A 14,755-nucleotide genomic window follows, 5' to 3' on the forward strand; every position below is an offset into this window, starting at 1 on the left:
TTGCATGGACATACTGGGAGGTTTTGCATATCAATTTTGGTGAACATTTGTTCTATATTGTTGTCCCATACGGTTAATAGAAAACATAGATCACATACTAATTCACCTTTTAATTTTGAATTTAAATGGGAAATCAATGGAAAACAGTTGTAATGATCTAATTAATTATGGTAAAATTAAAGCAAGTGCAAAATCAATCTTTGGATGGTGTTGGAGGATGGAATCAAATTGGTTGCACCATCTGTTCCATCGGACGCTCTGCTCGCGACTAAGCAGCTATTTAAAGTCGCGTGCATGGAGCTAATTGAACTGAGCTGGGGGTAAGACCTTTTCCAAATTCAATACTCCTAATAACTCTCTCTTAGCATTCGGCAAAATGTATTGGTTTTGTGTCTAATTGAAATGAGGCCTTCAAATGTGACGAGGGTTATTTTTGGGGGGTATTTTTTGTTGTTGTTCCTGCATAGAGTTTCACCTTGTAGACTAATATAATGTCATCGTGAAGTCTATAGTTGAAGATATCTCAGAATTTGACAGAGAAAAGGGACGTTCGAGAGCGCGCGTTCAGAAGACTGGGGTTCCTCGACGTCCTGGCTTTATTTGTGTCAGCTTTCTATAACGTTTTGATACGCTGCAAGACCTACTTGGGTGACATGTGACAAACATACGGACGTGATAGGAATAGAAAGGTTCATTTTCAACAGTTCAGTATTAGTCAAACTCATTTTAATATATATATGATCATTTTGAATTATTCAATAATCAAGTTGGTGAAAATAAATCATTTCAGAAGAGGAGTTTAAAGTGAAATGACATAATTATTCAGCCTATCATATAGTGGCAATTATGTTTTCTTTTATGACCATACAATAACTGCATTTCGTTCAACTTGAAATATGGAAGTTTTATGTAAAAAAAAATCAATTCTCAACACCAAACGCCAGTAGATTGTGTCAAACAAATAGGCCTATAGCTTTCGGAATATAGTATTTATTTATTGGATTTTTTATTTATTTTACAAACATTATATATGTTCAATGCAATACAACAATACACATTGGCTAGCAGCTCATTGAAATGAAATGATTTATTGTTTTAACTCCCCCATGAGATCCAAAGGATACATGTTCGACTAATACCCAGGCCGTGATCTCAGGTCCTAACTGAAGACAGTCGACCGTAAGCAGCTAGAAGTGAAAAAGTCACATCGATTGGGTGACGTTGCCATAACAATACGAAGGTAAACGAGACTAGAGGCAAAGCAGCGGCAACAGAGAACTGAACAAAACAAACATTATCTTCTTCGAAATAAAGTTTCGTTACTAGTCACTGTCTCACTACTACTAAATTCTGTTATCGATGACAATATTACACGTTTTTTCCCAGCGGAACCTATCGTGTATTCAACGGTTTTTCTAGCAGGACCTATCGTGTGTCCTGCGGGCGGAGCTCCTAGTTCTGTACGGTTCTTCTCCTCTCCTCTGCCTTTCCCTCTCCATGGCACTTAGACTACACACAGACTATTATCAAACGGAGCGAAAGATAAATTGCTCTCTGTCAATATATTAAACCAATTTTCATGGGTGTGGTCACTGGTGTCCCAAACATTCCCCCCCCCCCCCCCCCCCCCAAAAACACAAAAAAACAATTATTGGCGACAATCCGAATGTAGGCCTATTTATCGTAAATAATTCCCTTTCTGGCCTACACCATGTCAGTTGGCTATCCTAGCCTACTATAGGTAATGTAAAGTTCAGGGGTTGTAGAAATGAATCATCTACAGGCACTCTTGGACTCGCACGCTCATAAATAAAATGGTGGTTATGCACATCATGTAAATAATCTAAGTGAACCACAAAATAAGACACTTTGTAAGTCAATGTCTTCTTAAAGCCCACCATCTTAACAGAACTTGCTTTGGGTCTGCTATAAATCGCAGCGACCGGAACATCAATTTATTCAGGCATCTTCTTGTTTAATTTCCCACTGAATCGCTTTTAAATAGGTTCTGACCCTGTGTAGGGGCTGAATAGAACGGCCTCTCTCTCTAAAAAGAGGGGTGATACGAGCCAAGGAACCGAACAGAGGGTCAAACACGCCACACACGCGCCCTGTGCTATTCAAGTGATAGGACAATGAAAATAAACATAGTCAGCATCTTTTATTCATTTACCATATGCGGTGTTTACAATCATTTTCATACTTGGTCCCCTAATGGGGGGGGGGGGGGGGGGCGACATTAACGCCTAATTTTTTTGCACTTGGAGACCAAATCGCGCAGAGCACAAGGGCAGCGGAAAAGAATTGGGGGGTCTTATAGAAAAAAAATAAACTTAGCTTTAGGGGAAATGTGCAGTGGAGTGTGAATTACACCCTATAGTGCTACATATTGTACCAGAAGCTCACTCCAAAAACAGTAGGGCCTATAAGAGAAATTATCCCCTAACCTGACCAGAAGGCAGAGCAATAGATGTAGCCGCCTATGTTCCTCAGAGATATCCCCCCAAAAATACAATCCCCCAAAAAAATATCAAGTGCCACCAGGCACGCAGCTCTCTCATCCAACGTTGGACCTTCGTGAGGGCCACCCTCCAGTACTGGCCTTAAACAACATGTCGATTGAAGACGTAGGAGACATTCACATTTATAGCCTAAGGGCCTATAAAAAAAAACGAATTAATATAACTAAACTCTAACAATATTTTTTGTGCTAATTATAATTTTGCTGTTATTATTATGAATACTAGGAATATAAATAAGAACAAGAATAATAAATATTGTTTGTTATGGTTAATATATTACCATGATCAATATTGATTTTTTTTTTTGCACTAATATTACCGTTCATCTTTTCGCGAGGATGATGGCTCTGTAGACCTAGCCCATAGCCTACACTTACTATTTCATGTATGTAATTAAATCAACTAAAAATAATTGGATATCTAAAATAAATCATAAATATATCTGAAATAAGACACCCCCCCCCCCCCCTAAAAAAAAGAAGTTGAATGAATTCGTGTCAGAAAAAAATAATTATGTTTGGTAGGCTACCTGAATTGTTTCAATTTTATTTAAATGATCATTTGATTATAATAATATGGCCGGTGTTATAACAAGCACTAGGAATTTTGACGCATTACAATTCTACATTGGCAGTGAAATTCAATCCATGCAGTCACTGACATGTAGACCTATTTATCGAAGCTAATCAATATTCATATTACTGTCATCACTAATCCCATGAACATGGAGCATCCACAGTTTGACTTGCAACCGGAGTTGTAACTTCTTTTGACATCAGAAGTATACGGTCTTTTAAACGGTTTAGACAAATGAAACCTGTGAGCGCCATCTACAGAAGGTGTGGAGGAGAGCACTGCGGGTTGTGTTGACACACACTGCCAACCCCGGCACCCGGCTCCCCTGTCCAATCTCACCTCCAGCCCCTATACAACTACTAGCCCCTCGCCCAGTCAGCGCAGGCTGTACATCCATCACAGGAAGGTGGTCATGATCACCGAATCAATAAATAACATAAAAGGTCAATGTATCGACGACCGATTGTCCAGAGCCCTCCACTCCCCTCTTCAAGCCCTTCTCGTTATACTTCACATAGTAAGTTAAACCTATATACATAAGACATGCAGCGTTTGTTTTACATGTAAACAACGTGCAAAACAATCGCATTTGAGCTGTAGGCCTACATAGCAAAACATGTCAAATACTTATAATATACACGCATGAGCATTAGCGTCATTAAGTAGACTAGAACAACGATGCATTCCAGCAGCCTACATAACATAATCTCAACAAGAAAATAATGATTTACCAAGCCAGGAAATATGCGTTAGGCTATTTGTACAGTTATGCAACTGTAAAACGTCTAGCGATAGTATGTTCACCCAAATGTTAGTCTATTCCTATCTCAGTCCGTTATTCATCTAATAAAATAAACTCTAGATATTGATAAAGTCAAAAATGGCTTTCATTTACCCCTCGTCCCGATCTAATGTCTGGAAACTCTGATCTTAAAACTCCGAGTCAATTCCTTGTTTATTTTCCCTCCCCTTTTCGGTGTGTCAGACCCTGGGACCTCCTCGTTTGGGCTCCAGGTTTTTGCGTTGGCGAATCACAAAGTGTTGGAATCTATTGCCTTTGTCTGACAACTCATCCATAAGCAAGGGGGTCCGCGGAGGGGAGGGGGGGGGGCAGGCAGCTTGCTTTTAGAAACGCACACACGGTGAGGGGCTTCATTCTCAACCAAAGATTCAGGCTAACGCATCCACCCCATTTTAGAGTCAAGGAAAAGGGGAAGGTAGCAGGGCACCAGACTCCCCACAGTGTCCATGTTTCTTCTGTCATGTCTATGCGTATCTGAGCGTACTATCCACCGCAAACCAACCAGCAAATCAAGGCCGGAACTAGGATCTATCTATTTACCACAGGACTGTCCAAGAACGGTTTTAGACGTAAAGGTTTGTCCTATTCGTCATCATGTTCTGAGAAAAATCATCTCATCATTCCAGGTTTTGAAAATCCAACTCAAACTGAAAACATTTCCACGTTGATGAAGCCAAGCGTCGGTCATGTTCTGCACCTGACCAGCAGTAGCCTCTATTCTCGGCACGGACTGTTACCACGACGGCAACTTTAGAAGAAGTTAAACCCTCTCATTGACTGAGTGGAGGGAAAAGCGAAATCTTTAATCGAATAAAGTTTTTCCGTTTCTTCCCATTTTTATCTGCATTACAAAGGCGAAACGGCGACTTCCATTGATTACCCGTCTTTCCTTTTGCTATCCGATGGATATTCACTGCAAAGTAGACCCGTTCTCAGCGATGCACCGTAAGTAGATAATGAGTTTTTCAGATATTGTTGTGTTTGCAACGAAAACTGAGCCTGTGAAAACAAGATAATGATTCTAAATAGGCCAATAGCCTAGCGAATATTATCGTTTGACAGCGATACACTCATTCCACTGACAATGCAACATCGGTCTGCATGTTGTTGCATATCACAACCCGACAAAACAAAACCGCTCCAGCGTTTTAATGTAGCCTGAATTACAGTGGCATTGTGAACAAGCAAATCCAATCAACTTCGATGGGAATGTTAATATTTGGAAGACACATTTGAAACTATTTTTTAACTGAAAATATTGTGTTTATAATATGTGCTTATTTACAGACCGGCACACGTACATCTAATTATTATTGTGTTTGTATTTTTCTCAATTGTGCACAGTAAACTCGTAAAAAAGGCCCACGTTTTGTGTAGCGTTACCAAATTTGAAGAAAAAAAAATAGAAGAACAAAACACGTCACATTGGAATTAGTAAACCTGTCACCAGGTTAATACGTGTCATTGACAGGTCCGTGCCAATTTATTAGGCCAATATTCTAATAGGCACCAATTTATTGATTTACCAAATAACACTTAAACAATACACACATTAAAATAAACAGTATCTTAATTGAATATAATATTGTTACAAATTTACTTGACATGATATTGCAAGGCCTATTGTTGTTGTACAGGTGAAATAATGAATGGAGTTAGATGTTGTTTTGTTCATGCTTGTGAATAATTTACCCCCCTTTTTTTCTTCATTTACAAAATAATATGTAATATGAGTAATCAAAGCGCTTAATTATTTATAATTACGGAGAAAAGAAAAATGAAAGAGCGTGTAACTCTATAGCCAACCCGAGCCGTGGGCCAGAGTTGAAAAGATATCCGCCTTGTATTAAACGATCTAGACGAGAGATGATACGTATTATCACTGCAGTGTTACCATTTTATAAAATAGAATCGTCTAATTAAAGTATGAAGAATATTCCAACTATCATATAGACCATTTATGCTAATTAAGCATGTGTTTATAAATGGTTAATTACCTATTTTGGGGGGGGGGGGGGGGATTGTAAAATGACAGTATTGCTATTGAACAGGATAGCCTGCAGGAAACTAGCGTGATATTCAATGGAGGAGCAATTTTGGGACAACCAACCGTTCACTTACCAATATGTTATAGTAGCTAATGGTAGGCTATAATATCATACTGTCTTTCTAAAAGTTATAGCCTACGTGACCTTGTCACGCACATCTTCAGAGTAGCCTACAAACAGAGTTGATATACATTTATTTTGATTTTTTATACATGAATTGATGACGTCCCTGGGAAAGAATAATATAGCCCCCAACCCACAACCACATGTCCATCTTAAAGTACAGGCTTGGATATTGGACCATTAAAATCATATTCAAGACCGGATGCTTAGATATGATATGTCTAAATTGTTCCGTTGAAACGTTGTAATACCATACAGTGCATTATAGCTGAGGTGATACTATAACCTACAAAATCTCCCACACCCCTGTATTTAATGTTATGGTTTTCTGTGCTGTTGTTGTCTCCCATATAGGGCACGGCGGTGTGAACCAGCTAGGCGGGGTGTTTGTCAACGGCAGACCCCTACCTGACGTGGTGAGGACAAGAATCGTAGAACTCGCGCACCAAGGAGTGAGACCCTGTGACATTTCGAGACAACTACGGGTCAGCCACGGCTGTGTCAGCAAAATACTGGGCAGGTAAGACGATGGAGAAACTACCCATCATGAGACAGAAAAACGCACTCTTAAAAATAAAAAAAATGCACCTGTCCTGCAACTCTTATCCCTACATATTGGCAGACTCCAAATAAAACAGATTCGACCAAAATATAACAAAACATGGCAACAAAAGAAAGAGTGGAAACACGTCAGTATATTATGCACACATAATGAGGATATAAGAAACAATATCTGACTTAATCCTAGCCATCACGAGGAGCGGTACTGTGTCTGTACACAGCTAAACTGGTATCCCCGTAATTTAGGCTATATCAGATTACAACTGAATTGTATTGGGTTCGTGTCCGTACGACATTTGAATGTTTTTAAAATATTTTTCAGCTATCAAAAGGATTTTAAAAGGTATTTGTTTTATGCACTTGGAATGTTTGTCTAAATGAGTTCAATAGCAACACTTGGTAGCATGTCATTTGAAATTAATTGCATGTTTTCTTCATCTTTTCTTAGTCTTTTTGGCACAGAAGATAAAGTTGGACACCATTGTAATGGGTTGTAGCCGGAAGGAATAGCTCAATTATTTGATCATAAGTCTTCGCTGTTATTTTTGGATCCTACAAAAAGATTTTAAGTCACTCCACCACACAGAGTTAGAGTATAGCCTAGGCTATAAAGTACATATATATATCAAGTTTGCCTCAGACGACAATGTGCACATTTTGGAGATGTTTGCGGGTTGAATGTCCTGTAGGCGCAACACAGTATTTTGGGGGCATAAGGTGCATAAACATTCGAATACATCCACAAATCTAATGATAATTTAAATCAACTCTAGCCAAGAAAACGAAGAATTGTCCATCCAACAGATAGCCTAGATGTTTCATGATCGATACGTTGTTGATTATTGTTGCAGATACTACGAGACCGGAAGTATAAAGCCAGGAGTTATTGGTGGGTCCAAACCGAAAGTGGCGACTCCAAAGGTTGTGGATAAAATAGCGGACTACAAGCGTCAGAATCCGACCATGTTCGCGTGGGAAATCAGAGACAGACTGTTAGCTGAGGGCGTCTGTGACAACGACACGGTTCCAAGCGTCTCGTCCATTAACAGGTAACCACTATTTCTTTATTGATAATGACATAACCAATAAGCCCATTCCTTTGAATGAAAACGTAAAATAGTATTATGTTAACGTCAAAAACATCTGGAAAATATATAAAATCATAAAATTGGGGAAACATCCTTGCAAATTTCATCAAGAAAATGTACAAATGACAATAATAGCAGCATTGCTTTCGTCTGTCCATGTTTAGGCCTCAACGCCTGGCCTACATTTATTTTATTTTTTTACAGGAGATTGACTTTATTATATACTGTATAATTTACTTCCATTGGCTGTTATACGGATAGAACATCTTTATGACTATTTAACAGTATTTCTAAAGCATCTTCCAAGTCGTGATGAACTCTCAAGGTATTTTTGTCAATGTACGTTTTCCATCTATGAACTGCACTGCAGAATAGGAGCCTATAGGACCTATAAGTCCAGAGTTTGACAAACTTTTTCTCCCATCGAGGGTGGTCTCGACGGTGCAATTCAATCTTTCAGTCCAAACTCCCCCAGCAATCAGCAGTATATCTTAGGACGAAGTGAATCTGTCTGGATGAAAACCGATCAATAGGGCAAGCCGGTGACCAGATCCCGCGTGGCACCGAAAGCCGAGCAATTGTTCAATAGCACCACATCTAATGTGTTGTATTGGACATTTTCTTTACAGTTTAGACCTATAGCTGGTTTGGTTTGAAGCTTTGTGGAGTCGTGTGGTCTATTTAAAGAGGAGTACCTGTTTTTATTTTATTTTTAAAAAATCCTTTATTGAACGAGGCAAGTCAGTTAAAGAACAAATTCTTATTTTCAATGACTGCCTTGGAACAGTGGGTTAACTTCCTTGTTCAGGCGCACCTGTATGTATATACATCGTCTATTTTTCTCTGATTTGCCTTTGCTAAATGCAGTTGCATTTTGTCTTATTTCACATATCGCTGTTATAGTTTGTAAAATAATGGATTGTTAAAGCATTCGGCCTATATTAGTGTATTTGTCCAACCAGTGAAACAAAGAGTGGGAAGTGTATTTTCACTAAAAACACGTGTTATGAATTCATTATCAAATGACATTTTATGTAAATAGATATTCTGAAAACTTCCTCATACAAATCTAATTTGGAGAGGATCCTGCCTGCCCGCTGGTTAAGATCGCACGTGCAAGATTGAGGTCAGATGGTGTATTTATGGTTGATGTGGAGAACTGCATTATAATACCACCACATATAGCCTTCACTTCTGTAAAGTAACAAGGAAACATCATGATCACAAAGAGGACTTTGAGTGCATTGGTGAAACAGACCAAGGGGTGTAAGAGCGATAGCAGAGAGAGAGGGAGAGAGAGAGAGAGAGAGATAGTATTGTGAGAGAGGGGAGGGGGAGAAAGAGGTAGAGAAATAGACCCCCTACCCGCCAGAGATCCTCGGTGATGAACTTTCGTTAAGAGGCAGTGTTCCATAGAGGCAGCAGCAGCATCACACTTTAATGAGCTGACTGCAGAAAGAGCGTGGACAGACAGCCCCACACAAGACATCTTTTTAAATAGAGAAAGAGCTGAAGAAAAATTCATTTCATGCCTCGTGATTGCTTAAAAAGGCCCATTTAAGCAGTCTCAGACACATGTATGTGATAGATTCAAAATGTACATTCATATCATTAAAAGATCCACCTATAAAGTTTTCAATTAGAATCAAATTCAATCTCGCTTAGCTATTTTTTAACTGAAATAATCCCCTATGTGTCTTTGTTTATTATGGGGGGGGGGGGGGGGGGGGGTATTAAAATGTGAATTTAACTAAATGTAATTCTATTAACCAAAGACGAAAGCTACTTTGAATGTATTTTAATTTCATAATACTGAATATTTCTCTTTGTGGAGTGAAGAACCTTTTAGTGGTTCAATGTTACATTTAAATTATCTGACACTTTATTCTACACACACACACACACACACACACACACACACACACACACACACACACACACACACACACACACACACACACACACACACACACACACACACACACACACACACACACACACACACACACACACACACACGGTTTTAACTCAAGTCAGTCCAATGCAATATTTTGACTGAATTGTTGGATAGTAATTGTATGAAATATCTGTCTAAACCTGCTTCCTTGAGACCAGAAAAGGGCTGTTCTACAGTGGAAGGTTCAATGCCAACCATGCATCAGTAGACTATATGTCTAGGATTATGACTCAATAGCAGTTACGAACACACAGCACATTCCCAATAAGGGTTTTCCTAAAACAGTCTTCAAAACACCGGTTGATGTTCCATCCAGTACACAACAGACCAGGCAGTAGCTTCATATTGGCCAGTATAGCACTTATCTTTAAACAAGGTGAATCACGTGGAGAATTGGCTACACTAACAAAGCGTAGACAAAGGGAAGGACTGGGACTACTGACCGTTACTCTAAAAGGTTTTTTTTATGGCCAAACAAAAGTGACCCCGGGACTGTTGACATAAGAGGATCTAGGTTTAAACACTGTTCCCCTGTATGCATTATTAACTGTTATAGAGATCCTGTTGTAGTTGGTGTCTGGCTGGACTGGGTCTGGGCCACCGCGCCACAAGGAAGAAATGACCCCACAACAAGTATCGCCGCTAGCCGTTACTACACATAAAAAAGGGGTCTCAATGGCGTTCAATAATATTGATTCAAAAGTAAAGCAATTTTAATATTTCTTCAGGGGATTTTCAGCAACAGCTAAGTCATTAATTCATTCCTTCAAATTGCTTATTCGATATCAAGAACATGTATTTCCAAATAAAGGCTTCTGGATTTATATCGCACACAGAAGTCAGGGGGTCAAATAACTGTTATGGAGTGAAGTGGAAAAAAATGTAAATAAAATATTGATATGTGATCTCTGGGAAGGCTAGTCGTTGTATTGTAGCTTTGCCCTAAGGAGAGGTCTGACAGTAGTGGGTACTTTACTCCTTGAACCTCAAAACAATATCAATACCACAGCCATCTTAACAATATATAGCTGAATATCTTGGTCCTTTGTGTCTACAGTCAACAACATAAATATTAGATTTTAAGGGGTTTCCATTAAAATCCTGAAGGGTCTACCGGTGCATCAGTCTAAGTAACATAATAAAAACAAATACCCATCAAAATCCATCAGTTTAAGCTCGAGATATCTTTATTTGTTTTGCATGGGCTGAGTCTCAATCCACCACATCCACCCGTGTCGGCCTTCCGCATCTGCGGTTGTTGGTGGCCGAGCTACAGCGGTGTTTGTCAGACCACGAGACATCCCCCAAATATCGGTCTTCTCACAAATGATGTCCGTAGCGTCCAAACGGTTTCGCCTAAAACAAACCGAACATGGAACACTTTGTAGAAAGACGAGATTCTCACGAACACAATGGTGTTCTCCGTTTTATCACAATGGTGTTCTCCGTTTTATCACAATGGTGTTCTCCGTTTATCACAATGGTGATCTCCGTTTTATCACAATGGTGTTCTCCGTTTTATCACAATGGTGTTCTCCGTTTTATCACAATGGTGATATCCGTTTTATCACAATGGTGATCTCCGTTTTATCACAATGGTGTTCTCCGTTTTATCACAATGGTGTTCTCCGTCAGAAGGTAACTTGGTACTGGTTTAAACAATGAATGAAGTTATGGAGATAGTTTTGTGCCAACAAAATAAAAAGAGGTTAAATATGTGTCCACTATTTCCTGAGCTTTCTGATATCTTCTAGATTTGGGACAGACACTTCAAAACCTTATTCCTTTGCCATTTATGAATGTGTTGTTCAATGTGTTTCTATGGCCTATAGTAGTAAAGGCCAAATCCAATATTTTATGAAAACATTTTTTTTTTTATTAAAAAGATTATACCTACACCGGTCCTAAAATTCTCAATCAAATAGTGAAATGATGTCCCCCTCCACCCCCAAAGGCTAAGACTTTTAGTTAACGTCTAAAATAATTGTAGGTGGTGTAAATTGTTCAATTGTTCAGTATCAGACCAAGCGGTTCAATTTGCAACACAATTGAATAAAATAGAGGTCTTAAATAACAATACTATTATGTTAATAAAATAGAAAGAAAGGTGAAATTCTCAACAACAGATCTGTGTTAGGATTAGGAAACCAAGCAAACGTGAACTGGGACACGTGTCATTATGTGTCCTCCACGTCCTCGATCCACCTTTAATGCTCCGTCCGTGTTCTAAAATAGCTACACACCATGTCATACATGATATATAGTTTTAAAGTTTACACATTACAATGACAGCTCCCCTCTTCCCCACGGTGCCAGTCAGGTTAAAGGAATCTAATGCTGGCGTAAGCTTGTGCAAGGCAATAAGGAAATATTGCTTTCCTGTCACATATAATTTATAGCTTTCTATTTGCATCTGTTTAGGCCTGTGACTAATCCCAAACTTTTTTCTCCCCCCAAAGCTCTCGATCAATAGACCCTCGTCCACACCGGGGTTGGCACTGGGGGGCTGCTGCTGAAGCCACAGAGACCTCAGAGCTGTGGTCAGTCACAAATGGCAACCTAGTCCCTATATAGCGCACTACCTTTGACCATGGCCCGTAGGGATATAGGGCTATGGGTGCCATAGAGCTCGGGTCAAAAGTAGTGCACCATATAGGGAATAGAGTTGCCATTTGGGACACAGCCCTGGACAAGCCAAGGGGCAGCAGTCAGAGAGAGAGAGAGCCCTGGAAACCTTTACCGTGTGGCAGGGAGAGAGGGAAAGAAGCAGGGGAAAGGAGAGAGAAGGAGAGAGAAGGAGAGCTGATTAGCTCAGGCCAGGTAGAACCAGTGAAGCCAATCATTGAGGTGAATTGATGTGATTTCATGCTTTGTTTGCAAGATCACCTCTCAGAGCAAAAGTGCAATGAAGACTTTTCTTCTCCAGATCTCACCTTTTAAAGGTACAGTAGGCTTTCTAACATGTAGGCACTGCTGTTTCTACACCTGGACTTTGGATTGGACCCATTATTATGGTGAGATACTACTGACATCTCACTCAGACACATTGCACTATGGGTCCTGGTAATAAATATTTCATTATATAGAGAATATAGTCCAACATCTGTTCTTCTACATCCAATCTGTGATTAGAAGAAGTTTAGGTTGCAAAAACAACAAGTTAAACCACTGACCATTCTGGCCCTTCGTTCACGGTGATGTTCAAAATGATAGCCTCATGCTGTATTGTGTGAAAAGTCAGTCAACTGATCCAAGTGCAGGAGGCAGCACTGACGCCATCTTGTCAGTCAACTGATCCAAGAGTAGGAAGCAGTACTGACACCATCTTGTCAGTCAACTGATCCAAGTGCAGGAGGCAGCACTGACGCCATCTTGTCAGTCAACTGATCCAAGAGTAGGAAGCAGCACTGACTCCATCTCGTCAGTCAACTGATCCAAGAGCAGGAAGCAGCACTGACTCCATCTCGTCAGTCAACTGATCCAAGAGCAGGAAGCAGCACTGACACCATCTTTTCTTTCCTGTGATCACAGGATAATACGAACAAAAGTCCAGCAGCCTTTCCACCCGTCTCCAGATGGAACATCCCTGTCTGCCCCGGGCCACACCATGGGTAAGATGTATCCTAACCCTAACCCTTACACCAGGCCACACCATGGGTAAGATGTATCCTAACCCTTACACCAGGCCACACCATGGGTAAGATGTATCCTAACCCTAACCCTTACACCAGGCCACACCATGGGTAAGATATATCATAACCCTTATACCAGGCCACACCATGGGTAAGATGTATCCTAACCCTAACCCTTACACCAGGCCACACCATGGGTAAGATATATCATAACCCTTACACCAGGCCACACCATGGGTAAGATGTATCATAACCCTTATACCAGGCTACACCATGGGTAAGATGTATCCTAACCCTAACCCTTACACCAGGCCACACCATGGGTAAGATGTATCCTAACCCTAACCCTTACACCAGGCCACACCATGGGTAAGATGTATCCTAACCCTAACCCTTACACCAGGCCACACCATGGGTAAGATGTATCCTAACCCTAACCCTTATACCAGGCTACACCATGGGTAAGATGTATCCTAACCCTAACCCTTACACCAGGCCACACCATGGGTAAGATATATCATAACCCTTACACCAGGCTACACCATGGGTAAGATGTATCCTAACCCTAACCCTTACACCAGGCCACACCATGGGTAAGATATATCATAACCCTTACACCAGGCCACACCATGGGTAAGATGTATCCTAACCCTAACCCTTACACCAGGCCACACCATGGGTAAGATATATCATAACCCTTATACCAGGCCACACCATGGGTAAGATGTATCCTAACCCTAACCCTTACACCAGGCTACACCATGGGTAAGATGTATCCTAACCCTAACCCTTACACCAGGCCACACCATGGGTAAGATATATCATAACCCTTATACCAGGCCACACCATGGGTAAGATGTATCCTAACCCTAACCCTTACACCAGGCCACACCATGGGTAAGATATATCATAACCCTTATACCAGGCCACACCATGGGTAAGATGTATCCTAACCCTAACCCTTACACCAGGCCACACCATGGGTAAGATATATCATAACCCTTACACCAGGCCACACCATGGGTAAGATGTATCATAACCCTTATACCAGGCTACACCATGGGTAAGATGTATCCTAACCCTAACCCTTACACCAGGCCACACCATGGGTAAGATATATCATAACCCTTACACCAGGCCACACCATGGGTAAGATGTATCCTAACCCTAACCCTTACACCAGGCCACACCATGGGTAAGATGTATCCTAACCCTTATACCAGGCCACACCATTGGTAAGATGTATCATAACCCTTATACCAGGCTACACCATGGGTAAGATGTAGCATAACCCTTACACCAGGCCACACCATGGGTAAGATGTATCATAACCCTTACACCAGGCTACACCATGGGTAAGATGTATCATAACCCTAACCCTTACACCAGGCCACACCATGGGTAAGATGTATCCTAACCCTTATACCAGGCCACACCATGGGTAAG

General features: G+C 40.5%; 1 protein-coding gene across 2 annotated transcripts in view; it reads left to right on the plus strand.

Moving 5' to 3' along the window:
* Positions 1-4,252: 4,252 nt before the first annotated feature.
* Positions 4,253-14,755, plus strand: part of LOC116359734 (paired box protein Pax-2a) — a 73,735-nt gene continuing 63,232 nt past the window's right edge. For both annotated transcript variants that reach the window (XM_031813120.1, XM_031813119.1), the window contains exons 1-4: positions 4,253-4,845; positions 6,426-6,591; positions 7,484-7,681; positions 13,209-13,288. In XM_031813120.1, the coding sequence (XP_031668980.1) occupies positions 4,803-4,845; positions 6,426-6,591; positions 7,484-7,681; positions 13,209-13,288 (487 nt within the window). In that variant the 5' untranslated portion in view covers positions 4,253-4,802. The remainder of the gene's footprint in view (positions 4,846-6,425; positions 6,592-7,483; positions 7,682-13,208; positions 13,289-14,755) is intronic.

Source organism: Oncorhynchus kisutch, unplaced genomic scaffold, assembly GCF_002021735.2.
Source record: "Oncorhynchus kisutch isolate 150728-3 unplaced genomic scaffold, Okis_V2 Okis04b-Okis11a_hom, whole genome shotgun sequence".
NCBI lineage: Eukaryota > Metazoa > Chordata > Actinopteri > Salmoniformes > Salmonidae > Oncorhynchus > Oncorhynchus kisutch.